The sequence below is a fragment of the Scatophagus argus genome, chromosome 14 (genome assembly GCF_020382885.2).
Source record: "Scatophagus argus isolate fScaArg1 chromosome 14, fScaArg1.pri, whole genome shotgun sequence".
Taxonomy (NCBI): Eukaryota; Metazoa; Chordata; class Actinopteri; family Scatophagidae; genus Scatophagus; species Scatophagus argus.
The window spans coordinates 14,427,627-14,455,157 of NC_058506.1; the positions used below are offsets into that span (position 1 = coordinate 14,427,627).

General features: G+C 42.0%; 1 protein-coding gene across 3 annotated transcripts in view; it reads right to left on the reverse strand.

The window, feature by feature from the left end:
• LOC124070355 (transcription factor COE1-A-like) overlaps nt 1-27,531 on the reverse strand; it is an 83,489-nt gene that overhangs the window by 16,790 nt on the left and 39,168 nt on the right. For all 3 annotated transcript variants that reach the window (XM_046410192.1, XM_046410193.1, XM_046410191.1), the window contains 4 exons: nt 11,668-11,749; nt 10,480-10,621; nt 9,053-9,186; nt 7,322-7,448 (listed from right to left, as the gene is read on the reverse strand). In XM_046410192.1, coding sequence (XP_046266148.1) covers nt 7,322-7,448; nt 9,053-9,186; nt 10,480-10,621; nt 11,668-11,749 — 485 coding nt within the window. The remainder of the gene's footprint in view (nt 1-7,321; nt 7,449-9,052; nt 9,187-10,479; nt 10,622-11,667; nt 11,750-27,531) is intronic.

Sequence of the window (27,531 nt, forward strand, 5' to 3'; positions counted from 1 at the left end):
AGCTCATGCTTCATCTGTGGGTGTAACTATAAAGTTCATAAAGTCACTGCAGATATTTTAACAATCTCACATTTCTGTCATAACTCCATAAATATGTAACCCCATAACTGTTAGGCCATTGGATTGCCCTTAAAATTAAGTAATTTGAGTAAGAAGTAGGGTAAATCAAAGTGTATATCAATCTAATAAAGTTGTAAAGACGTAAAGCAGTAAACTGCAATAAAGTGGCAGCACGTAATGTGCTACACGTTGTGATATCTTAGTGTTTTTATCATTAGTGGTGAATAACATGGAAACAACAAGGCATCATTTCTGCTTGCTTGTGTGCGTCTTCCTCCAGCTCAATCTGCAATAAGCGATTTTTTTTTAACCGTTTACCTTTTAACCTTACCCCAGCACCTTTTAAGCTTACATGGTGAACTTGGTAAATACAGAATAGAGCAGCATTCTTATTTATGTCCACCTAATGAAAAATCTGATGTTGACTCCCTCGTATCTCTGTTTTGGTCTCCACCATCATTTGAAAACAAAAAGGCTTGTTAGTTGCCATTTGGTCATGGACAGGTAGCGTATTTAGAGCTTTTTGTTCCTGAAAAAGGCTGTTTACAGTATCTAGAAACTACAGAAAGAGAACCACAACTGTAAAATCAAGGGCTGTAAAACCAAAACAACTATGTGAAAGATTCCCTTGTGGATTCAAGTATTCCTGTGATCCATTGTTGTAAATATAAAAAATACTGATTACAGCCATTTTTAGAAATATCCAGCATCCCACTCGCGGCACGTCACAAAGATGTTGTGGGGCATTCGACACTCCCTCATTTTTACTCCAGTGAAGGAGGAGAGTGTATGATAAAATTTTCCACCAGCCTCTCTCCATTTCCAACATCCGCCGTTTCTAGGAACTTCTGCTTTGTTTTTGAACCCTTAATCTCTTTTATGGCGTAAAGAAATTCTTCCGATTTCCAGCAAAATCCCACTGGTGTCATATACTGTGAAATGCAGTGAAAGCAGGGACCAAGTCTGTCTACAAATTTCTTTGGCAGAACAACACAAAGACTAACAGACTAACATATATATTGGGGTGACCTGAAAGTTTCCTCCAATTATGATTTCAACTATCTTGTTTAAAAGATTCAGATTTAAAAAAATAACATGGCGGCAGATTATATACGTAAACATGCAACTCATTGCACCTTTAATGCTGTTGGTGATCAACCTGAGCCTGCACACATGATCAACACAAAGAGAATCACAACATCTGTGCCAGTCAGTGGGCGGTTGGGGGTAAAGGAGAGAGGATGACATCCCATTTTGTGACAGTTTGTTCCCAAGCATCAGGCTGGTATCACGGAGGCTTTTTTTCTTGTAAAACTGTAACTAATGAACCTGATCAGTGCGATTTCTCAGAGCCAACAGAAGCCTGGGGGTTAGCGTGCCGAGCTTGTGAATGAGAGGTCAACAGTTCAAAATCTGTCTGGGAAACTGCACATCTCAATGTATCTCAACAACTAGACGGTGGAGATTTTCACTGGATTTTTTTCAGAGAAGCTGCTCAGTGGACAGCAGTGGAGGTCTGGTTATGTGAAGGTGTGAAACATAGCTTCAAAGCCCTAAAATTGGTATAATTTAAGACCTCTCGTCACGCCAGTGAAAGAGTCACTTCACCCAAATTACAACAAATGTAACTCTCACGGTATCTACATGCTGTTAGTCCTGAATATTTGGTTTAAACCTTGTGACTCAGCCTCAGCTCGGCTCTGCTAAATACCAGGAGAGGTGAACGGACCAGTGGGAGCGCTATTTAACTATCTAATGCTATATGGACACATCTGGTGGAGTATTTAATGGTGTCAAAAGCATCTGTATGATAATAACACTGCAGGTATGATCTAAAAGATTTCAGTGTTCACTTTAACGTTGCAATTACGTTCTCCCACAGTCTTTATCCAATCAGTATGTCAATCATGTTGGGCTCTTAAAGCCCTGGCACTTGTAATGATGGTGTGTGTGTGTGTGTGTGTGTGTGTGTGTGTGTGTGAGTGTGTGAGAAATGTGCAGCTGGAGTGATATTTGGTACTTTCCACATGCAGCACTGATAAATTACTTGCAGCTGAATGTCTTACCGAATATTGTTTTCTAGTTTCTTTTTGTGCGTGGGTAGGTGTGTGTTGGTGCCTGTGTGTGTGTGTGTGTGTGTGCACATGTTTCATATGTATGTCTGTTTTATTATCACATCACACCCAAGTTTCTGGTTTCTGTTATGTCTTAAACCACTCAATTTGTTAGCAGCATAACTTCATAAATTGTGAGCTGTAAAAATACCAGATGCTAACACCGTCATGAACAATACTTCCCCCATTCTGAGGAAGCTTTTTTTTTTTTAAATTCCAGACAAAGTTCATACTCATATATGATAATTATAACAACATGATTGGTCCGCAGGAGGAGAACAGAAGAGAAGAAAGAAAGAAAAGCAAAGAATAGGTGGAAGATGAAAAAGAGATATAACAATAAAAGAAGAGGTGAGCGGAGGGAAAGGACAGGGAAAAGAGAGCATGTGTCAAACCATCCTAAAGGTGGGGGGGGGGAGCAAACTCAGCTATGGCTGAGAAAAACAAAACGGCAAAAGCAGCTGCCTAACAGTCAGTGGGATATCAACTGTCAGAATTAACTGCCAGTGTCAGATCCACGCTCTCTGTACATCTCTGGAGACTTTTAAACACTGCCAGCTCTAATACAACACACACACATAATGTACATAACAGGATGACTTAGAGTGGTTTCGACACCTTCAGCCTAAAGAGTCTCCAACCGACGCTTTATTAATAGAACAATATGTTCCTTAAAGCACTGGATAGTGTGTAAATGTTTGTGTGTGTTCACGTGCTTGTGTGAGGCTCTGTGTGTACGTGTTTGTGTGTGTGTGTGTACTTTAAAGCTAAACGGTCAGGTTTCTTCAACGATTTCTTTGGTGGTTTCTTTCTGCAACAAGCACAGAAATAATATCAGTGCACATCAGCTTTGAAAGCCATCGGTAATGCCAGACATTATCTATTCACCACACAAACATCAAATGTCTTTAAGTCCGGCCTGGCAGATGGGTTTCCCAGTGGTGCTGCTTTGAGATGTGCCGAAAACTGTATGTATGGAAATAAAAAACATCCCGAAAGCCATCCCATTAACATGTAACCTGTAAGCACTAATTCACCCTTTAGTTTACCTTCCAGGCCTTTTCATCAGAAAGATGTACATGTTTGGATGCTTGGTCACTAGGAAGTTAGGCTAACCAAGTTAGTGTTCGTCAGCGTCTGACCATCCAGCCTAATCAACAAGACCGGCTCCTGTTTCCTGACGACAAGCAGTCTGATTTACAAGGAGCATATCAATGAGTACTCTTCACTTTTTACCCACGTTTTCCAAAGTAGACATAAAGAGCAACTGTCTGCTTAACGGATGAGTTCACACTTTTTCAGGTCTCTCTGATAATATGCGTATGCCCATATGTACAGTGGCTAACAGTTCTAATGGAAGGATTGGCACAAAAGTCCTTGATTTTTTCAAACATGCATTATAAAGTTAATTTTAATCTAATGGGAGGCCTCAACGCTCAGAGTGAGACAATACACACGTGGGCATGTGCGTATTGTTTTCAGACAGACTTGATGAAAGGTGAACCTGCCCTTTAATGTCAGCTGTCCATGGTGCTGAAGAGGATCATGAACACACTTAAAGGTATTGTGGCTTGCTGTATATTAAAAATACACAAGCCTCAATTAAAATCAGTTAAGATGACATTGGTGTGGAAAAACTTGACTGGCCGGCACTGAGCTCTGACCTGTTGGACACTTTTGGGATGAACTGGAACAGAGATTGCAAGCCAGGCCTTTTGGTCCAACATCAGTGTCTGACCTCATAAATGCTCTAACTGCATGAATGTGCAAAAATTCCCACAGAAACACTCCAAAACCTTGTGGAAAGCCTTTTCAGAAGAAAGGAAGCTGCTATAGTTAAAACGCTGTCTGTGTATTTAGAATGCAATGTCATTCTGGCGTAATGGTCAGGGGGCCCAATGCTTTTGTCTATATAGCGTTTGTTTCAAATTAATTACATTGTTCTTATTTTCCAGTAGGTTCTATTTTACCTCAAAGCTTCAGCCGATCTTTTTGTGTGGGTGAAGCTTGAGCCTGGTTAATCTCACTCATTTTGCCACCCTGCTGCCCATGGAAGCATCTCAGCATGAGTCCCTCCTGCAACCACCACCCCTCACACCGCCTTTCTTCTGCTCTGCCCCCCCCTTTCTCAGCTACACCTTCTGCCACTTTCATCCATCCATTCCTCCATCACTCATCCTCCTCCTCCAGCCTCACTTTTCCTCTCGGAGTCCAGAGCTGCCCGCAGATCAATACTCATAGAAGTTTCATGAGGACAGACCCTCCACTCTCTGTTTCGCAATAAAATGTGAACAGGAGAGAGACAGAAGAAAAGAAGTGGGGGAAAGTGGCGAAAAGAAAGAGATATTGTTCGTCTCGGATTTCTTATGTGCATGTATTAAACAATAGTGACATTTTTCTCGTTGTCTTTTGGCACTGTTTAAACTGTGGAAAACAGAGAGAAAGCGGGGGGTAAGGGAGAAAGAGAGGGTGAAAAGACAGAGTAGAAGAAGAAGGAGAAGGGGAGGAGGAGGAGGAGGAGGAGGAGGAGGTGTGGTGAGATCGATTCTCTGGCCAGCCAGCAGTTCAATACCACTGAATTATTGCTTCATTCTTCCCCTTATGAGATGAGATCTCTTTCTCTCTCCACTCCTTCTCCTCTCTGTGACTTTCTGTGCGTTTGTATATGTGTGTATGCACATGTGTGTATCAGTATATGTGTGATCCACTTATGACTGGATCAATACTTTACAATCTGGTTTTAAAAGTCCACCGTTCTGTCTCTGTCTCTCTTTTTTTTAATATGTGTCTCTCTTTCCTTTTTCTCCTGTCTGTCTCTTCGTCTGTATTTAAGTCTCTCTTATTTGCTGTTTCCATGTCTGCAAAATGAAAGTTAAATTGCTTGTAAAAGGGACAAAAGTCTCAAATTGTGATGCTCTTTTGGCTCTCGCGACAACTTTCCTTTCCACAGCTGAGCTATAGATTTTTCTTATGCAGTTGCATCGATAATAAATCAACCATATCTATATATATACGTGTGAGTCTGACTGTGTGTGTGTGTGTGTGTGTGTGTAAGAGAGAGAGAGAGAGAGAGAGAGAGAGAACATGTACTGATTGTCACTTTGTACCATTGTGTGTTCATAGGAGTGTGTGATGTCGACAATGTTAATTTTTCCCATCAGGCTGATGAAGCAGCCATACAGAACTTTATGTGTGTGTGTGTGTATACAGTTGTTGTGCGTGCGTGCGTGTGTGTGTGTGTATACGGTTGTTGTGCGTGCGTGCGTGTGTGTGTGTGTGTGGTAGACCATCTGTTTACCAGACTACTCACCATCTTTCCCTCATATCTCTCTGATTTACAATTACTTTCAACTCCTCTCCTTGAAAGTGTGTGTGTGTGTGTGTGTGTGGTGAGTTGTGTAAGACATGACCCTACGCAAGTGTTGCTTTGCATGTGTTAACATTGTGCGTTTTTCGGTTCTGTACGCGTGCACTCATGAGCCTGTTTAATTGCTGGGTCCTTACACCCAGAGGCAAACACAGCTAAAGTGTCAAAAATCCACAACAGCCAATCAGCTTTCACTGCCGCGACCTTCCACCACTGACTTCCAGAAAGAAGTCGACCTTAAGGCGGGGTCACGCAACCGCAGCAACAGATCACCTTTCCTGGGTCACATGTTGAAGCCATCAGCCAATCGCGAGGTCACAGGAGGTCATGTCCGCCCAATAGGAGACGCAGCAGGGCATCAGACGGACCAATTACCAGCCGGCTAGCCTCAGGGTCGGACCAAAGATGTTTTGACTGAAGAACATTGTAGGAGGCACACGGGCTGCAGAGTTTTGTATGTACAAAGAAACTACTGACCTCTGACATCTAGACGACATGCAACACAGCTCAAATAAAAAATAAAATCAATTGTCTTGTTGTTGTTGTCTTTCAAACTTTGTCAAGTCATTTAAAGGAATTCCGTTTCACTGCAGTCACAGCTGTTGCTCTCATTTCTTGCGCTAAATGTTCTTTTATTGCATTTTGCTCTGTGAAGCTCATTTCCTTTCATTTAACATTGCTGAATAAAGTCCTGTTGTTCGAGCTATTTTCTTTGTCAAGTCAGCCAAACTGCTCGACTTCCTCTTTCTTCTTTTCTTTCTTTTTCTTTTGTGTTGTTGTTGCATTTTATTGTATTTTCACATATTTATTCTCCATTGCGACTTTCCATTTTCAAGTTCATTTCATTGAGTTAATTGAAATTCACCCGCTTTCTTTTAGCATTTTTCATTTGGAACAGGAAATATTTCAGAAATAGATATTTCTGAACTTGAAGGGCCACATTAAAACTGACAATTTATGCTTGGTCAGTTTTATTTTACCTGCATTGATCAGGTTTAAATCCTCATCTTTATCTTTGGTTGGTCATTAAATGTCTCGTACCCCCAAAGAATTTGCCCGGCGGCTGTTTTTCTTTTCTGTCTCCCTCTGTGAATGACGTCATCATTATGGTGTGATGGAGCCATGTTGAGCGGATCAATACCAGACATCACATCACCTCCATCCATTTCCACATGTATGTGTGAGCAAAATGAGCAAACGCACGCACACACGCTCTCGTGGACATACTTACATATGCCTTCTCCTTCCTTCTCTCCTCCTCCACTGGACATAGCAGGAAAACGCTCATTCACAGACAAAAATCCAGTCAGAAAACCACACACCGTTTTTCCAACATCGTGTGTGTGTGTGTGTGCGAGTGGTTAATGTGTGTGTGTGTGTGTGTGTGTGTGTGTGAGTGTGTTTGTAAACTGGGTGTTCTGGATGATTTCACTAATAGTTTCAGTATGGAGGGCTGTAAGGAGCAGACTGTTTAATTGTAGCTGGTTTTAACGAGCCTCTGATTATGGCAACATTGTAACGAGTGTGGGTCGTTAACGTTGACTAATCTACAGTCATTAGTTCAACACTGTCTGGCCCGAGAGTGAACTGCAACTCTTAGACCCTATTCACACACACACACACACACACACACACAAATACACGCACATGCAGGCACAGTTGCGCACACGCAAAGGACAACAAGCACACGTTTATGGAAAAACAAAAACTAAGCGTACACTCCAGAAAAATCACACGATGGAGAGCATGTACATGTGTGTTCGTATGTGTGTCGACCTACCTGTGTATATGAACCTTCCCGGTGTGCCTTTGCAGAACTGTTTGGACTTGTAAGACAGAGTGACCTCTACGACCCCGGGGATGTGCCTGGGAGGCGTCTGCACCCGGATAGCATGCGGCGTAATCAACTGGAGGAGGAAGGAAAAGAGGGTGGAGCGAGAGTCAGTAAACAAGAACACATCACCTGATCGGGACAAAGCACTTTCTGTATCAGGACAACTGGCGACTGGTGTTTGGTCAGTTACAAAATCACTACAATCACTGAAATAACTTTTAGAGTTTCTCTGCCAACAGACAGTCTTGATTTGGTTTAGCTGCATTATGGTGTTTACTTCATGCATTAAAACAAATCTGCAGCAAACAACCAAAGAATTGTTTTGTAAATCTGACCCTGGATCCAGTTTTCATACATTACTGCTTCTTATTGTTTGACCATGTTTTGCAAGAGCTTTCTTGCTGGAGCTCCTCTTGAAGGTTTATTTTAGTTTGTGGGCTGGAGATGTATTGCATTTGCATTTGTTAATGTGGTGAAAGGCATCTCAAACTGAGCTTTGTTTACATTTGGATTTGGCATTTTTTGCATCAATTTGATTACAGGCCCCGAATGTGAATTTGATGTTTGCAGCAAACACAGTTTCCATTGGATCTATCCAATGGAGAGGACTTTTGAAATCTTGTCTATGGATGTTTTTACTGAAATCCTGTTTACAGACACATAATGTTATAATTTATTTTGAGTTTGGACTTTTGACTTTCAGCAGTGTCTTTTAGTCTCACTGGAATTACATACCAGGTGAAAACAAATCAATGTATTGAGCTGTACGTGAGTTTTTCTAGTATTCAAAAATAGTTTTTTATGATTTGGCCTGATTTTTTTTTTGGGTGAAAACTCAGCAGGTTGGAGGGACAGACACAGACAAACAGAACTTGGCAAACGTGCAATCACTTTCTACCAACACATTTTTCAAAATGTGTTTTCTCACTTCAGAATCAATAATCAGGTTGAGTACAAATGAAACATTTGGTTGGCCAAAAATCTATTCGAAGCCAGTCTGAGGAACGCCTGAGAGCTGAGTCAGTTTGAACTGAACTGAGACTCTGTACACATGTTAGTGTGTTTAAGTGTGGCTCTCAACACGGTAAACAAACCCCTCAGCTCTTAACACACACACTCACACTCATCCATGTATGCCAGCATGTACACACACACACACACACACACACACACACACACACACACACACACGGTGTTGTTGTTGGAAAGGAGCCACAGTCGCTCGGCGCACACGGTGAGTGGAGTCAGAAGACAAATAAACATTCTGTAGAAGAGTTGCACTGGGGAAAAGTCCGATAGTGAGCTGTGCTTCTGAGTGTGTGTGTGTGTGTGTGTGTGTGTGTGTGTGTGTGTGAGCATAAAGCCGATGGCTATCAAAATCTGCTGATTTGATCAGTATTCCAGAGAGAAAGAGACAGAGGGAGTGTGCGTGAGGAAGGTAGAGAAGGGCCGGGCCGCTCGTTGGTGGGGACTCATTAAAGAGGCAAACCTCATTTAGACAAACATTAACACACACACACACACAAACATTCACATGATCGCACACAGTTAAGAGCCCCGACCATGAGGGAAAGTATGTTTTCATATTGAATTACGTCCAACGGTCGGGGGGCAAAAACACACCACTGACGGGTTGAAACAACATCAAGACAGGATGTTGATTGTTGGCAAACTGACCTCGCTCCAGACCAGCATGGTACCAAAGATGACTTGGAGACCATCGAAGAAGTTGTCCCCTATGATGATGACAGTGGCGCCCCCCGTAGTCCACCCCTCACTGGGACTGATGGCTTTGATGCAGGGAGGTGCTCCTGCAGGGAGGAGAGGAGGATTATAGTGGCTGAGAGTAAAACAAATATTTAAAGATTTGAGATGCATCTAAAATGAAGCAGTTGTGGACTGAAACATACAGTATTGACTGCAGTATATGACTTGACAAGTCATGATTGGAGCAAAACATTTGTTTCCATTAAAGACCAATCGGTCTCTAAACAGGGAGGGAAATCTGGCTTGAAGCCTTTTCATCCCTGTTGCATCTGCACCTCATATATCTTCATGCAACACTCAGCTTCTGGCCATGGCCCAAATCAGCACACAACGTTAAAACACAGAATACACTGCCGACTCACAGACCAAAGAGTCCAAATGGTCCTTGAGTCGTGAGGGTTCTCCTTATGAGGTGTTCTACTGAGTGCAACGACAGGATAAACCAAACAAATATGTGCTGAGGTTTTAGATCGCTTTTTGTCTTTGTTACTTTTCACTTTAAAACCGTCATTTTTTTTCCTTCGGTTTTTGAGAAATTTTAGACATTGAACGTGTACTGACATCAAAGAAAGAACACATTTCACATTATTTGACCAAAATTCAAACATCATCTCTGCTGTTTCCTTACACTGTGAGATGCAGCTGAAACACTGTCAGTGAACCTCAGTGTTAAGTTCTGTTTAACATTTAGGAACAAACGCAACAATAAAAGAACTTCACAAGTCGTCGGACTAAGATGACCTGCTCAAGTCACTTTATCTATTGCCTTCTTTCAAAATACTTTTTATTTCTTATTAATTTTAAAAGCAATGTGATACTGAGCCATCATTTGAACAAACCCCTACTATTTATTTACTACTTGGTTTAAAACTAATGATATGACATGGATTAAAACACACAGAAGGTTCAGTATGTACCATAATACTCTAAAAACAGAATGAATCCAGTCAGCTTTATGTCATTTCATTATTGTGGGAGCTCAAATCCAATCCCATATCACAACAATGAAAGCTCTGCTGTCAAAAAACCCCCCAACTCTCCTGAAAGTGTGTGTGTGATTATCAGCATTCATCTGAATCACAAAAACATCTATGGGCTTATTTATGAAGGAGAAGCGTAATGATATTAGCAACACACACACACACACACACACACACAGAGTATCACACCATGCTTTTTGTGTGTGCACGAGTGTATGCGTGTGTGTAGTGGGTTGGATTAGCCAGATGGAGGGGCAGGAATCACCTGATAGGATTAAACCATCAACCATCTGGTGGCCATGCTGCTTACGCTCACACAGATTCACACACACACACACACACACACTCTTGTGTTACCGTGTTCTAGGTAAGACGGCGTTCCTTCCACAGGGTCGAGTCTGCGGGCTCGTCGGCCGTGTTTGGAGTTGTTGTGGACGAACATGTTGTCAGAGACTGACAGGACGTGGCCCTCCACGCTCACCGTAGTCGATACCACCACCTGGGGTGTCGCACGGGCCAGGATGGGGGGTGGGAGGGGCAGACGGATAGACGGGAGGAGGGACAAGACAGTGATGAGATAAAAGAGGAGAAAGTTGGGTGGTACAGGAGGTATAAGGGGAGGAAAAGGGGGGAGAGGAGTAGGGACAAAGAGAGCAAAGCGAAAGAAAAAAGTGAGAAATTACAAAGTTGGGGGGTCTAGAGATCATTGGAAGGCAGAATTAAAAGCGTGAAACTGTGAAAAGCTTTTTAAATGTAACCCGTTATCACTGCTATTACCATCACACACTGAGTCCCTGTGGCTATACAGTGTGTGTGTGCATGAGTGTGCGTGTGTGTGGTGTCTATCCTCCTCTGTTCAATAGTTCCTGATGGGTCCAGCCCTTAATTATCTCCCAGGGAAACAGAGCTGTCTTCTCTGGTTCCACTACAATAGAGCTGCACAATTAGAGGCGCTGATACTGTCACACTCTCGCTACTGTATGACTCTCCGTGTGCCCTATCTGACGCATACGCACTCACACATACGCCTCACACATGTAACAAACATGTATGTTTGAGCACACTAGCTGAAATACACACACACACACACTTGCACCACAGTAATAAATCTATCAGTATCTTCTGGCCGTCCGGTGTCTCCACTCAGAGTCAAGTGGTGTCTTCCTGGTTGTGTTGTGGCTGTGAAGATAAGGAAATAATAAAGACGGCCCTGCCTTAAATCTATCTTTCTTTCTTTCTATCTTTCTTTCTTTCGTTCTTTCTTCTCTTCTTACTGACACCAGGCACTGTATATATATTTATGTTCTGACTGGTCAGGGTGAGGAACTCATGTTTCCTGTAAAGGTGTTGATAGCTTATTTACTTACACAGAAACACTCACACATACATTCCTGTGTTTATGCGTTACAACAACCACAAAGTTATGTGTATTATTACATGTTATGTCCGGAGAGCACATGGGGGGAAAGGAAAGAGATGCAGACAGCTTGAGTGTGAGAGAGAGAAGCACATGCAAACACAAGACAAAATAGAGGTGGCTTCTACCTGGAACCTCCTCATGTCCCGTGGGTTTCCTGCATTTTTTAGACAGTTCTGGTTGCACTTGAGGAAAAACTTGAGGAAGAATCTGTAGAGACAGAGAGGACAGGCAATATTTGAGGTTAACAGTTAAACATTAGACCAGAGATTGCTTTCCTTCAGGATATGTGAACTCCAGCTCGGTCTCCAACAAACAGTAGAAAGAGAACCCCCAACTACAGATAGAGAAATAAATATTTCATACTGTTGGAATGCCAAAATGAATTTCCTTGTGGAGCGTTTTTTTGTTCTTAAATCCACACCAACTGAGGCTGCTTTGAAATGCCACATGAAGGTGTTGGCTGAAAACACAAGAAGGCAAATAAAGCACCACACTCAAGCAGAACTGGTGTTTGTATAATATGCGACTGTGAGCCAGTGAAAGTTTGAGAACATCTCAAGTTTGACCTTCAGTTTCATAGTGCTGTGAATGCAAACTTCCAAAGACTTGACCTTCAACCTCAGTTATTTCTTTAGTTTAGCACTGTGCAAAGGTCTACTGCTATTTTGAAGATGGCTCAAGCTCAAAAGTTCTTGTTCAGATTCAGAAACTGTTTCAAAATAACTATTAACATGTGAAAAGGCAGATTGTAAAAATCTTGTAGAGGTGTTCTCCTAATCCTGATGTCAAACCATTAAAAAAGGGGGAACTCTGTTGACTTTGGGTGTTTGAAATGGGACCATATGTCATGAATCTATATTACAGAGTAAATCAAACACACAGATGGCCGTCAACAGCTAACAAACACATCCAGGTTGTGTTTTGGTGTGAGCCAGCTGGCCAGTCTGGCAGAGCCAACGAGTCCCACTCACACAATAACACACACTTGCACGTTCATGCTTGCATCCACATTTGTGTTTATTACATCTGTGTGTGTGTGTGTGTTACAGCTCAATAAAAGCAGCACCTTTGCACAGCCTCACATCCAAGGCAATATTTTCTCTACAGTACCTTGCGCTCTACATATAAACATTTTCCATGTCTTTCTCCCTCTTTCAGTTGCATTATTTATTGGTACACAGCTCTGTTTTGCACTCTCTCTGCTGCAACCAAAATGTAAAATTACAAGTTCCACAAAAACTGAAGTACAACCCCCCCCCCCCCCCCCCCCCCCCCATCTAAACTACATACAGTACTTAAATCTGAACTTTTCACAAGTATCACCTCCAATCCCTTGTGGCAGAGCCTGGTGTTCCACTGTTCGGGAGATGACAGCCCTTGTACTGGACCACCCGAACAAAGCAGAGGTGTGAGCTTGTGTGTGTGTGTGTGTGTGTGTGTGTGTGTGTGTGTGTGTGCAAACATGTATTCGGCATGTGAGTGTATGTGTGTGTGAGACGGTGCAGCACAGACCAGTGGCAGGTCTGAGTGTAAAACTCTAACTCTAACAAGCTCAGGCTTCGTTAGAACACCGGCGCTGGGATTCTGCATGCCTAATTATGTTGACCCCTCACCCCTGGGTGACAGCCTATCACAGCGGAGGACAGCCACGGTGACCCCTGCTGACCTCACACTGTCTAGTCCTTCTCACAACACTAGCATAGCGTTAACATGGCCACCTCAGCTGACCCTCCGCTGTACGTCTTTGTATAAAGGAGGAGGCTGGGAGGCTCACACACTCCTCTGCCTGAAATGTGAAAAGACTTCAGCAGAGGTGGAACAAGTGTTCACACCTTTTAAAACCCCTCTCCCAAAAAATATCCTGCATTTAAAAATCTAGTTTGAGAAAAATAATATACACCTGAGAACAAAATGTCAAAATACTCAATCTGAAAAATAGATTTTAAGCTTTTTATTGTTTTTAGCGGGTTCAGGTGCAGTTATATATCTGATACATATCTAGCTGAAGCAGAAGTATAAAGAAAAGGAAACTCAGAAACAGAGAGTTGATGAGTCAAAACACACTCACACAGTGTGGTGTACGAATATAAAATTTGGGAAGACTAATACTTAGCACCTGCAGATACCTTGAGTTGAGGTATCAGTATCAGAAGATTCTTCAATTCGTTTTCAAACCTGCATTGTTCACATCAGGTTGGAGGCTTCATCTGTTTCTCTTTCACTGGCACATTGCAGCTCACTGCTGCCACCAACCACAAAAAGATTCATCTTGTAGTCATTTGAACAGAAGATACCAACCATACAGACATCTGTTCATCAAAACCGTCACCTAAGATGCTTTTAGTGGCCCACAGCTTCAAAGAGTTTCATTAAGCTCAGTGCTAAAAAAGACCTCTTCACTTTCCACCTCTCCATCGTGGTCGCTGTTAAACTATTTCTGCAACAAAGGTGTAAGAAAAAGTCTACCACCTCTAATGCTGCTGATAAAGGTAAGAGTGACTTAAAACATCACCAAAATAATCAGCACAGTCTCATCCAACCCATCACTTGAATATTAATTCCCAGCTCTCAGTGTATTCACAAACCAAACCATTTCACTCATTGGCTTATCTCATTAGAGATCTGATGATATCTCATTATTTTTCATATTTCTGTATACTGCTCGATCTATTTCCTGTAAAAGCGTTTTTCTCTCATTGATTTCCATCAGAACATATTCTACATTTTAATGCAGTATGTATGCGTTCCTCTTCCCCCATCACTTGACCCCATCTGGCCTAATCAACTCTGCAACAAAAAAGGCCCCGCAGCTACACACACACACACACACACACTCAGGCACCGTGTGTGAATTGATTGGCTGGTCCAGTCACTGGTCGTTAAGAGGCCTCCAATTAAACTGGGCAATTATAAGAGTCTGAATGACTGTGGGGGAGGGGAACAGTCTCCTCCCCCCCACCTTTCTCTGGCACCCGATCATGTTCAAGTGATAACAGCGCTGTTGACCTTTGCTACACTGTGAGTACCACACTCAGAGAGCTGACCCGACACCAGTCCTGTATGCTGCAAACACACAAAGACTTTGTGACACACACACACACACACACACAGACTTTCGGGACAGGGCAGTGTAAAAATGGTAGAAAGCAAAATGTAAAAGATAAGGATGGACAAAAGCAAAGTAGGAAGAAAGAAAGATGGAAGGCTAAAGTAGAAGATTATCGTTTTCACATGTTTGTCGAGATTATTATTTTTGGCATAATTTTTAGATAGTACTTGTATAAATTCAAATAGGAACAAGTATGTTCCACGTATATGCATCTTAACGACTGTTTAAGTTTAAGTGGCGATTGCAAGACACGTCGTCAACACTGGATGATTTAGCAAAACCTTGGCTTCTGCTCATTTCCGTTTTTTGGTTTTTTTTTTAATGTCCACTACTTTGTACACTATCTGCACATGAAAACAACAGCATGAATCCATTTAGGGAAAGACTGGGGTTATGGGAAACTGAAAAAAAAAAACACTTGCTCAAGATTAGATGGTGTCAGTGGTTTAGAAAAAGGCCAATGCAACATACAGCAACAGGAGCATGGTTTTAAAAAGAATTTGTGGAGAAAATCTCATTAGATTGGAATTGGAAGTCTTTTTAGTCCTCTCACCAAGTAATCTCTCATGTCTAATTTTTGCGCATTGATTAACCACAGTAACCCAAGATGCAAAATAACACAACAAAGTATATTCAAGGCACTACTCATGGAAAGGTATTTATTTTCTTTTAAAAGTGATGATTCATGTGACGTCTTATGGAAATATTAAAAACACGATACCTAGTTGAATCTGTAACAGCCGTGACATACTGTGTTATCACCTTATACAATGGCATGGCTAATGCCTTAGCAAACATAGCAGACTCAGAACAACGTTAGCATTGATTTGGGGTCGTGTTTCTGGCCATCTAATGAATGTCAGTCCAATATTCACTCTGTCTGGCTCCTGAAAAATGCCTGGCTCTTTAGGTGCTATTGTTCAACTTCACCCGCTAGTCACTAACTTTGCTAAAAGCTTCCTGCTGTGGTCAAGCAGTGAAACCCAACCATTCAGCTAATTACAGTTTACCACAGTGCAGTGCTAGCTTTATTTCAGCCTGTAAAGCATGATAATCTTGTATGGTGTCATGCTACAGCTTTTGAGCCAGCATAACCCATAATGTTGGAATCCACAGTTGAATGCTAGCGTTTTTTAAAGCCTTGTTGTCACTGTGGTAATGTAATCAACCACACTAGGATGCTAGTGTTATTCAGCCTGTAATCCACGGTAATGCAGCAAACCACAGTTGGATGCTGGGTTTTGTTTTTTTTTTTTTTTTGCCTGTTAACCATAGTATAGTAGTGAACGACACAGTTACATCCATTATTCAGAGGCTGAGATGGCAATTATGGCTCAGAGCACAACTGACATTAATATTTAATATATAGGACTAACACAGACCTGAAGAGAGAGACAGGAAGTGACAGAGAGAGGGGATGGAGAGGGCGTTGGGATGTAGAGGGAGAGACAGTGGAGAATAGCAGGAGGATACAGAGAGTGTGTGAAGGAGAAACAAACGGAAGAAAGAATGAGGAAAGGGGATTATGGGGGTTTTGTTTCGACTACTCTCCTGTCATTTAAACAGTTACAATGCCAACGGGGCAAGGGTGACATCCGGGGGAATTCCAGCTCTGTGTGTGTGTGTGTGTGTGTGTGTGTGTGTGTGTTTGAAAAAAAAAAAAAAAGTGTGAGTGTCTAAGACTGAATGTCTGTGTCCGTTTTATTCCCTAAAGACTTGCAATTCTACTGAGCCAAGAATAACGATGCTGCCGAGGAAGAGGAGAAAAAAACTCTCCAAAACACACACACACACACACACACACACACACACACACACACACATACATGCACGGTGTGTTGTTGCTGACAGGTGGAGAAAGCAGTCAGTTAGTGCAGACAAACCGAACAACAGATCAGTGCTTTCACTGCTTCTGCCTCCTCTGTCTCTGCGCTGTCTCCCTGCTTTCTTTAGATGTCTTATTTCACTTGCTTGCCAAGTTTCTTGGCAGAGCTTTCTGACAGACTGATGATTTTCACTATCTCGCTCTCTCGCTCTCTACGTGTGTGTGTGTGTGTGTGTGTGTGGGAAACAACTTGCTAATGCCTGTGTACCTATTGTAACTGCCAGTAACTGATCAGTTAGTGGTTGCACACTCCACAAAATAACACCATTCTGCACAAAGAGGAGGCCTGGTTGTGAACAGCGTGTAAACACAGCAAAGGAAATATTTGAATAGAGTTTAAAAAACTGTAAGTTAAACATGCTTTTCCCTCCAATCTGTCATATGAAATAGCTAATAAGTGCGGTGTGAGTTTCCCTCTCAGTCTGTTGATCTGTCAGAGATCAACTTCCTGTTTCCTGTTTACACTGAGCGCTTGTTATTGTTTAATGTGGTGACATCAGATAGCATTTCTGGGCCCTGTGCCCGCTATCTGAGTAGTCATGGAGTAGGAAAAACAGGGATAGGAAATACTATCACGCCCTCTAATCGACTGTTATCATAATAATAAAGTGATAATCTATCACTTCCTGTGAGGGAAATGTTCGTTTTTTTTCTTTGCCCTTGTAGTGTCTTGTTGAAGAGCACTTCAGCAGAGATAATGCTTGCTGATACAGGGTTTGAACCACAGTGCAGGGACAGTCCCACACTTTAAATCTGTCTGATTTAAAGATTGTTGTGGTTTTTGTCACCAAATTTAGAGTTACAGACCAGAGGTGTGGTATGTTTAGGTCTTTTTTAGTTTCTAAACTGGTCAAGTGTTTTATTTCTCTTTTACAAGTGAAAATGACAGAAAGAAGCAAGGAGATGAGGAGGAACCTGACAAAGAAGACGAATTCATTTTACTTAGAAAGATAACTGGAAACCCATGTTAGTCTTGGTTCGATAATATGTGATTTTCTAGCATAACTTGGAAATTCAAACTGCCACAGCCAAACTAATCTCCAAATCTGCGATCTGCTGACGTGAAACCTTACATCCAGTCCTCACGACACAAGCAGGAAAAGGAAGACGACTGACAATTTTGCTTGAAAATGATTTCAATTATTAATTAATTGGGAACAAAACAAAATTAACGGGAACAAAACTGTTCCCATTAATGTCATTCAACCAACCATTTTGAGCTCTACAAACACATTGTATGTCAACCTCTCAGTTTTGTTGTCCTGGGATTGTTATAGTATGATCCCAGGACAACAAAACCACCTCATTACTGAGATGAGTCTTGTGTATCTGATCTGTCTTTTTGTGCTTGAGAGTGAACTTCTATTGTATAAAGTAACTTTATGGTGTTATGTCCAAGAAAAAAAAGGGAGGACCTGGTAAGACGATGGACGAGCAATGCTGAAAGTAGCAGTGTGAGAGTGCAGAAGACGAGTAGAGAGATTAAGAAACCTAGACACACTGGAGAAAGAGCAAGGGGGGGGGGGGAGTGGTCGGGAGGGAAATGAAGTGCAAAGGAAAGAAAAAAGGCATAGTGGGGGGGGAGGCAGGGAGGGAGGAAATGCACGGGAGAGGGAAAGAGAGTTATGCGAGGGAACAAGACTTAAGAGAATTGAGTAGAGCCGAGCCGAGCAGAGTTATTTTACATAATGATGGTTGATATGCACAGAGGTAATTGATAGCTGAGCTGCAGCCCCCCCTCCCAAAAAAACCCACCCAACTAGCTGTCAATCACATCCCATCTCCCAGGAGATATGCTAATGATGATGATGATGAAGAGGGCTTAGCCTCATATTGCTATCATTACTATTAATGCTGTCATTGTTGTCATCTCTGCATATTTAAATGACAGAGCAGGCCAGGGTGGTGATAGCCAGTCTGTATGATGTGTTCTGTCTGCCAGGGCTGAGATGAACTGAGTATTAATAACCTGTACGGTGAACTTGTTCAGCACAGGTATGGACCTGTACAAGTTTCATCACATCATTGTTACATGACACTGGTGTCATCAGTTTGTGACAAGGCAGCACAGCAGACAGTCATTATCTACAGGGCCACCAACAGCAACCGTATAGCCTGAAGGATCACTAACGTTTACAGAAAAAGCTGTGTTTGTGTGTTAAATATCAATATACTGATGTTCAGGAGTTGAAAATTGGGGCAAATATATTTTGTAAGGTAACTTCACTTGGTGAAAATGAAGAAGATAACCATTTTACTACAACAATAGTAGAATAATATAACAAGAATAATAATTTAAAAAATACAAACAGGGCCTTATTTTGTAGTTTTGAATGATTGGGCAGGTTGTAACCAACAATGGTTGGTTTGCCTAAGAGATAGGCAAACCAACCATTTTTATACAAGACTTTAAATGCAGTTGTGTGCAACTATATTACAGCCTCGTCTCATCTCAGTTGTACACAGATGAAGGGATTACTGAACCACGGCACGAATCAGGCACCACGATGCCAGTTTGGATCCATGATGAGATTAAATTACAACATGATTGCCTTCAACACAAATATTGTCAGAGGTCTTACGCAAAGGAGGCAAAGAAACGAGGGAGAAGAGAGGAGGTGAGGGCAAACATGAGGGGCTAGACGGACTTCAAGCAAGGGAGGAGGTTACTATGGTGTATATTTTAAAGGCTGAAGGCAAACTGTTGAATTATAGATGAGAGCGATTGATTTGGGAGGGGGAGAGAAGAAGTGGAAGAAGGGACAGGGGAGAGAGGGAGGAGGCATGGAGGAAGTGAGTGAAGGGTGAGCAGCTAAAAGATCGCTAGCTCTAGGCCAAACATGTACACACACACACACACACACACACACACACACACACACACACACACACACACACAGACGCACACACACACACGAACATGCACAGCTTACCTCAAATCGATCTAAAGCTCAGACTCTGTCCTTTTTACTTCTCCCTGCTGCTCACACACACACACATGCAGTTTTTATCAACACTACTGAACACTTGCACAGACATACACACAAAACGGTCCTCACAAATACACACACATACTCAAACTCACACAGTCTTGTTGGTGGTAACAAGGCAACAGTGCCAGTAAACTAGAGGGCTCTTATGTGTGTGTGTGTGTGTGTGTGTGCCTTCCTTACAAATAATTCATGGTGGGGGTGTGGGGTGAAAGGGTGATGAAGGAAGTGATATTGACAGGAACCTCTCTCTCCTCTCTCCATCAGTCACTCACTCACTCAAACACACCGCACACACACAGCTGCATCTCTTGCTCACTCATACACAAACCTGCACACACACAAAGAGAACTTCTCACTTGTAATGACGCTGATTGAGAAAAGCATTTTTAAAGCTCTTCTCCACAGGTGATGTGTGTGATGTCTGCCTCTTTCTTTCTTGTCTCATTGGTTGTTTGATAAAATACTTTTCTGACCATGACCTCCTGGGATGAGGCAAATGATAACTCATAAGTTCCTCAGGAGCAAAGGTTTCATGAAGTGGACTGTTCACATCATCTTCAGTCAGTGCGGGTCTCAGGTAACCGTGACCACAGTCTTCTCCCAGCCTCGGCTATTAGCCTAAACCAAAACAAATCTTATAAATGACACATCAGAAACACTCAAGTTAGGCATTTTTGGGAAGGTCATATACACTATCTAGACAAAAGTATCCAGACACACCTCTTTATGAGGCTGTTTGTCAGGGGTTGGGCTCGGCCCCTGACTTCCACTGAAGAGAAATCCTGGTGCTTCAGCATACCAAGACATTTTGGACAATGCTATGCTTCCAACAGTTTGGAGAAGGCCCTTTTCTATTCCAGCATGACTGTGCAGCAGTGCACAAAGTAAAGTCCATAAAGACATGGTTGGATGAGTTTGGTGTGGAAGAACTTGACTGGCCCACACAGAGCCCTGACCTCAACCCCATCCAACACCTTTGGGATGAACTGGAATGGAGATTGTGAGCCAGGCCTTTTGGTTCAGCATCAGTGTCTCTGCTGGCTCTGCTGCACGAATGGAGAAAAATTCTTATAGAAACACTCCAAAATCTTGTAGAAAGTCTGCAAAGCTGTCAGTGTATTAAGAATGCAATGTCACTGAAGTCCCGTTGGTGTAATGGTCAGGTGTCCCAATACCTTTGTCTATTTAGTATAGGTCATTTTGGAAGGCAATGACAAAGGACTGATACTGTCAGGGGATCCAACGTTCTCAAGAAGAGAAAATTATATGCAAACAAAATGTACAGTGTACAGTGTAGCATCCTGTGCTTCGGTGTATTTACGTGCTGCATCCTTGTGCATGCATGTGTGCATTACACTAGGGGGATCGTGTGTATGCTACACTCTGATATCTTGTCTATTTAAAGGGATGATGTCTTATGTTTTCCTAACATCCTGGTGGAATGAAATATTTAGAAACACTTACTAGTTCTTCTTCTCTGGTCTGATCTGGACATCCACTATGCACTCAAGCTGCCTGCTTAAACATTAACTGCTACAAACTGTTTCAGCTTTACACTTTTTCCATCTGGCGTCTTTTACACTTTCTCCCTGAGTCTCTGAGGCAGAGGATAAAACAGATTTGTACACTGGATTGGTGTAGACCCAAACAAAATAAATGCAAAAATTGCTAGTCTTACTTACTCCACAACTGAAACATGTTTGGAGGAGGCGTCAAGGCAGTTTCGGTGAATATTCAGCCATTTAAAACAGTTGGTGTACTTCAAAATGCTTTCAGTGCATTTGGGCCTCAAAACTTTGCTCAAAGGTAGCTCTTAATTAGATCTCGATCTTGACTGAAACAGAGAAGTGATGACTGATATATAATTTTCTTTCAGTCATTGCCAAAAAAGTCACGTTTTTTCCACAAAAACTCAATAGCATGATAACAACTCAAAGGTTGATCCGTGGCCTAAGCAAACCTAAGAGGCAATCAGTGGGAAGGATGAGGAAAAAAGACGAGGTGAGAAGAAACGGAGGACACAGAGAGGGGTAAAAGGAGAAAAAAGAGGAGATGGAGATGCATGGGGCTGGTTTGGGGATTTAACTCCCGCTACGTTTGTCAAGCAAATTAAACGCTGTCTAGGTTTCTCACCTGTGCGCGCACACACAAACACACACACACACACATACATAAACTGCTCGTGTGGCACACATATGGCTCACCCAGTCCAAATAAGGAAATATGCATGCATTACCATAACTAATGTAGGAACCACTCCATTTAATATGCTAATTCACTGAAATATTACTGAGCGCCGTCTGTTGTAAATGAATAAATTTGAATTGCAATTAGAATAATCCTTTATAATTAATGAAAACTGTCAATTTTGGTTCAGAAGTAATTTGATTAACGGGTTGATGGGGCACCAATTAAGTGGAGGATGAGGAGGGTTGAGAGAGGAGGATGAAGAGAAGCGAAAGAAAAGAGAAGAAAGATGACAAGCCCTTCAGATAATCCGTTCCTTTTCATGTGTAATGAGAGATTAAAAGAAAATGATGTAATGTTCCTTTAAAGGCAATTAACAAGACAGACTTCAAAAACTGTACAAGACCACTGATGTACCTACCTTTTGATTTTAAAAAGAAAACATCATTTTGTTTATGTGCATTCAGCTAGCAGTGGTGTAACTCTGTTATTTCTGCAGCAGGTCCAGTAATGGTGTCAGTGGCTTTTCTAATTCACAAGCACCTCCTACCACTAATTAACCACATCCATGTTGCTGTTATTAGCTAATTACAAGACCGGATGCATGCCCGGCTAATTAAAGCTATTAAATTTGAGTGTGTGTGTGTGTGTGTGTGTGTGTGTGTGTGTGTAGGAGAGGGTTTATATTAAGGCATTTCAGGAGTTAATGTTTTTAATGACAGAATATAACAGCCCTGCACTGCAACAGACCATGTGATGTACCCCCCACTCTCTCAGTGCAAAAACACAGCCGCTCCTTCTATTCCCAAATCAATAGTCAAGGTCATTATGTGCAGCTGAATCATATGTTTCACTAAAGTTGCTGCGTGTTAATAATATTTCAACAGAGTTGCAGGAAAAAGCTTCTAATTTAGCTCGTTTAGTCAACACTGTCATCCATCATGGTGAAAACACAAAAGACCCCCCTGACTCTTCGCTGCCTCCGCTTGCTTTTCTCTCTTCATCGTCGCTTCCCCCCCCCATCTCATTTTCTCTCCTCCACACCGCCTCCTCTCCTCCTTATTCATTTCCTCACATCGTCCTCTTGCTCCTCTTTTTGTTTTTATCTCATGGATGCTCTTCTTCTTCATCTTCTTCTCTCATCCCCAACACCTTCTACAGTTCTTTGCATGTATTTCCTTTCTCTTTTTCCCTTCCTTTGCTCTCATTAGAAGAGTGTGCTTTTCTTCATTTGCGATCTCTAATCCTCTCTTTATACATCTGAATATTCATGGCCTTGTTTTGTTTTGAATATTCGAGAACCAATTAACATGCAGTTTATGAATAATTAATGCTCATTATTTTCTCCCTTTCAAATTTTTAATAATTAAAATCTATAAATCTGAAAACAAAATAGCTTATTTTTTCCACTAACTTTCAGTTCAAGTGACTGTGGTAGTGTGTGGTGATGTGTGTGTGTGCGTGTGTGTGTCAGGCTGACAGACTATTTAACAACAGCTCAGGAACTCTCTCTTTCATCTGCCAACAGTCTATCCTTCTGCCACCCAACCAAAGTGTGTGTGTATGTGTGTGTGTCTTCACTCTCATGAATAAATGAACTTGTTAAAGAGAGATGAAGGGGAAGAACGAGACAGGTTCTGCTGTCCTGTTCAAAACTACCTGATGTAGCACGGCGCTTAGCATGCAGGAACAGACACACACACACACACACACACACACACACTAACATGTTCACATACGTAACACTGAAAACTGAATCGGCGGGCTGCATCACCAGCATAAGACAAATGAGCTTGACAATATGATGAGTATTTAAAACCAGAGACAGCAAGAGCAAGGAGAAAAAGAAAGAGAGAAATAAGAGAAAGAGGCTTGGAGATGAAGATGGACAGAGAGAGAGAGAGAGAGAGAGAGAGAGAGAGAGAGAGACAGAGAGAGAGAGAGAGAGAGAGAGAGAGATGCCACCTTGTCCTCTGTTAGTGTTATGAATACATCTCCCTTCATGACAGGCATCATTCCTTTTAATCAGTGTCGTTGCTGTGATCAAAGAAATACTACCTCCACAGAAAGAGACAGCAAGAGATGGAGCACAATGGGAGACTCCTCACTCTGTGTGTGTGTGTGTGTGTGTGTGTGTGTGTGTGTGTGTGTGTGCGTGCATGCGTGTGAGAGAGAAAGAGAGAATGAAAGCATCGTTGACTAGTGCCTGAACGACAGCAAAGCCATCATGTCTACATGCTGTCACATAAGTGAGGTCTTGCAATACAATCCAGACTTACACCACCTTCCTTACACTTTCTCCCTCGCATACACACACACACACACACACACAAACAGGCTTCGATGACAACTGTCAAACACTCACCTCCCCAACTGGTGTGTAGGTAATTAAACAGACAAAACAACTCACAACACCTCACGGATCAAGAACACAGAAGAAAAAGTACAAGGAAGACGCACGACAAAAGCACAAAAAAAGATACAAGAAGAAGAGAGACGCTTTGACTACAAAACAAACCAGGGCTCCTAAACAAGGAGCTCCACTGAGGAGGAGTACAGAGCACTGGAAAATGATGAAAATAGAAACAAGTCTGCACTCCTCTCCTTCCTTCTCTTTGTGTTAATTTGTCTTTACATCTGAAGTAACAGACAAGTTTTCACAGGAACGCCACCATTACCTGCCATCCACCATTTAAAAGTGCTAAATCATCACCTGCAAGTCATTTATTCTAATTTTAAACATCAGGCTGATCATCTCAAATGCATAATATGACGGGCAGCTTCCCTGCTTGTATTCAGATTTAGATTAGACTTAAAACATTAGACTCAAAGCTGGAGGAGCGGTTCTGCCACAGTCAGAGCTAATTTCAGTTTCTCTTGGTGGAAAACGTGAAGAGTAACTGGGAAAAAGAGAGAGATCTCTTCCAACATGCTTACCCTACGACAGAAGAGAAAAGTTTTGAATGAAGAGGTTTTTGGTTTTGGTAAATGTCATGACGTTGTTCTTACCTAATTCATAGGAGTAGCAGTGTTGTTGAAATTAAAGGTTTTTGGTTGTTGTTGAATCTCATTCCCAGGGTCATGCACTCAAAAGACGTGCTCAGCTACGGTTACAAAAACACCGTGGCTGGAGTTAAAATATCTCCTTTATTAAGGTTAGGGAACCATCCTCATTATGGTTACAATACCAACCACATGGAAATGGTTAGGAAAAAGTTCTGTTCATGGTTAAAAGTAACCAAGATTGACTGTTGGTGGGAAATGTGTGGAAGTGTGGTTTCTCCTTTAAACACATTTCTCTGTAATATTGTTACCTGTCCTCCTCTTTTGCTCCCATCATGATTATTGCAGCCAGGAGAGGGCGTTTTCAATTGAACGTGACCGAATGTTGTTTACACCAACTACATGAGGGTGTCATGAGAAATGTCACCCCGTTATGTTACTGCTTGATTCAGTAAGTCAGTTATGTCCAGATTTTTAAAGGAGTGTGCTGTAGCGTTGCAGGTCTTTTCCAAGGTTTGCTGGATTTTTCTGTCAGTGTGAATGCACTCAGGCTTTGTGTCGGCCCCGTTTGGTAAACGAACAAAGGCAGCACCATTTAGTCATTTCATCCCACTGAGTGACAAAGCAGCTCGCCTGTATCCTGCCTTTTTCACAGCAGATATTATGACTTGCCATGACAGGAAAAGCACAAGTGTTGGCATCAAACAGTGGTTCTCTTCTATTCACGTGTCTCAGTAAGCCATGACAGGGTGACAATGAGCCAGCATGAACAATATCAGGACCCTGAAAACACAAGCAGCTAAATGGAATGCAGCCATAATTAAATCTATTATTAACACCTGTGCTTCTCCTACTGTGACACGTCAAAATATTCTCTGAGAAACAAGATTCAGTAACAATAATCTTTGTTTGAGGGCTTTCTTTCTGTCGCTCTGAGTCACTTAAACAAAGAGAAACAATTAATAATTTAAAAACACATGACCCAATTTAATTAGAGCCTTCGTTAAATTAACAGCCCAGCCCCCGACACTGCCATCCCAACCTTTGTTCTGGATGTTATCATGATAACAAATATGACTGCAGATATCTGTGTGTGTGTGTGTGTGTGTGTGAGTAAAAGTGTGTGCATATGTCTGACTCCCTGAGTATTGGCTGTGCAAATTCCTGTTATGCCAATTCTCCCAGTGTAAAAGAATGGCAGAGCATAAACCACTAATTAGCTCCCACTCAGACAAACCAAGACTGTACAGACAGTGTGCATACAGCTTTTTTTTTTTTTTATCCTTCTCTGTTTAATCTCCCTGTTGTTTCCTATTTGTTCAGCTCATTATGTGATCAAAGCCATTAACATGTTTATGGAGCGGCTCTTTCATGTTGCAATAAAACACAAACTCATAGAGAGTCAGAGGGCGATGAAATATGAATATAGAGCCCCAAAAGACAAGGAGTAAGTGTGTGTTTGTTCATATATTTATGTGTGTGTGTGTTGGTTTGTATAGGAACATGAATGTGTTTGAATCTGATGAAACTCTAAGCTAACAAATAGGAAGATGGGGATCAGGGTTGGGGGGGGCACTTGAGTCTTTGAGCTTTTTTCTGCGCACACACGCATGTACACACACATACACATATGGAAATACATACACAGAAGCACTAACTGTTAAATAATTCAGCGCACACAAACACACACTGGAGGCAAGGTGAGGGTAAAAGCACAGCTGCTAAGCTAACAGGCATGCTGAGTGGCCTGCAATGTCAGCAGCCAATCAGGATAGAGCATGGTGGCCAGAGAGAGAGAGACGTGACCCCTGGTGACCCCATACTCTAATGATTTAAAAACATGACTGAGAAGTACGAGTGTGTGTGTGTGTGTGTGTGTGTGTGTCCCGAAAACCCTGAAGCTATTTAAATGTGGAGATGAATTCTTATTTATTCACATGGAAAAAGAGTGAATGTGAAGACCCCAAGGGTGAGGTTCAAAACAATACAGAGAGAGGAAGGGAGGGAGGGAGAGAGAGAGGCGAATATAGATACAGGAAAGAGAGAGAAAAACAAAGATTGGAAAAAGAAAAAAAAAACGAGAAAAGGCAGAGAAAGAGGAAAAAGTGATGGAGGACAGTGTAAGAAAGAGGGAAGTTTAAAGAGGTAAACCAGCACTCAGATCACGTAGGGAGAGGAGGTTAGAGGGGTGTAAAAGACCCTCTTTTACGATCCTAAGGGGGCCGCACACACACACAAACACACACATCACACATATATTCCCCCTGCCCCCACATCTGTATATGTGTGTGTCCTCATGCAATATTAAATAGGCAGTATGTGTGGGTATAAAGAGTGGTGGGGCCGGGATGCAGTGAATTATATATCACTATTGATTTGCACACACACACAGACATACATGCACAAACACAAGCGCATAACACACACATACACACACACACTTTATTAGATTAGAACTCACAGCTAAAACACAGACAATGGCAGAGTCCAGAGTCTAATAGCAGATGTGAGGGGAAAGAATCGGTCCAGAAAGACACTGGAACACACGTACACATAGTAGCAAAATAACTAAAAGTACAGTAAAGATGCTGCTTTTTACGCTCCAAGCCTCCTGCTTTTTGGAGTTAGGGATCCTTCGTGAACTCTGAGCCATTTTGACAGGGATGTGAACCCCATGAATCTTCCTTGAATCTTCTTTGAAGCTTCAATAAGTGTTATTTCATGCTGACACTGAATCAGATCATCTCCATTTAAAGTGAACAGTGTCCTTCATGGCAACGAGCCCGCAGAGAGTTATCACCCAGCTCTGTTA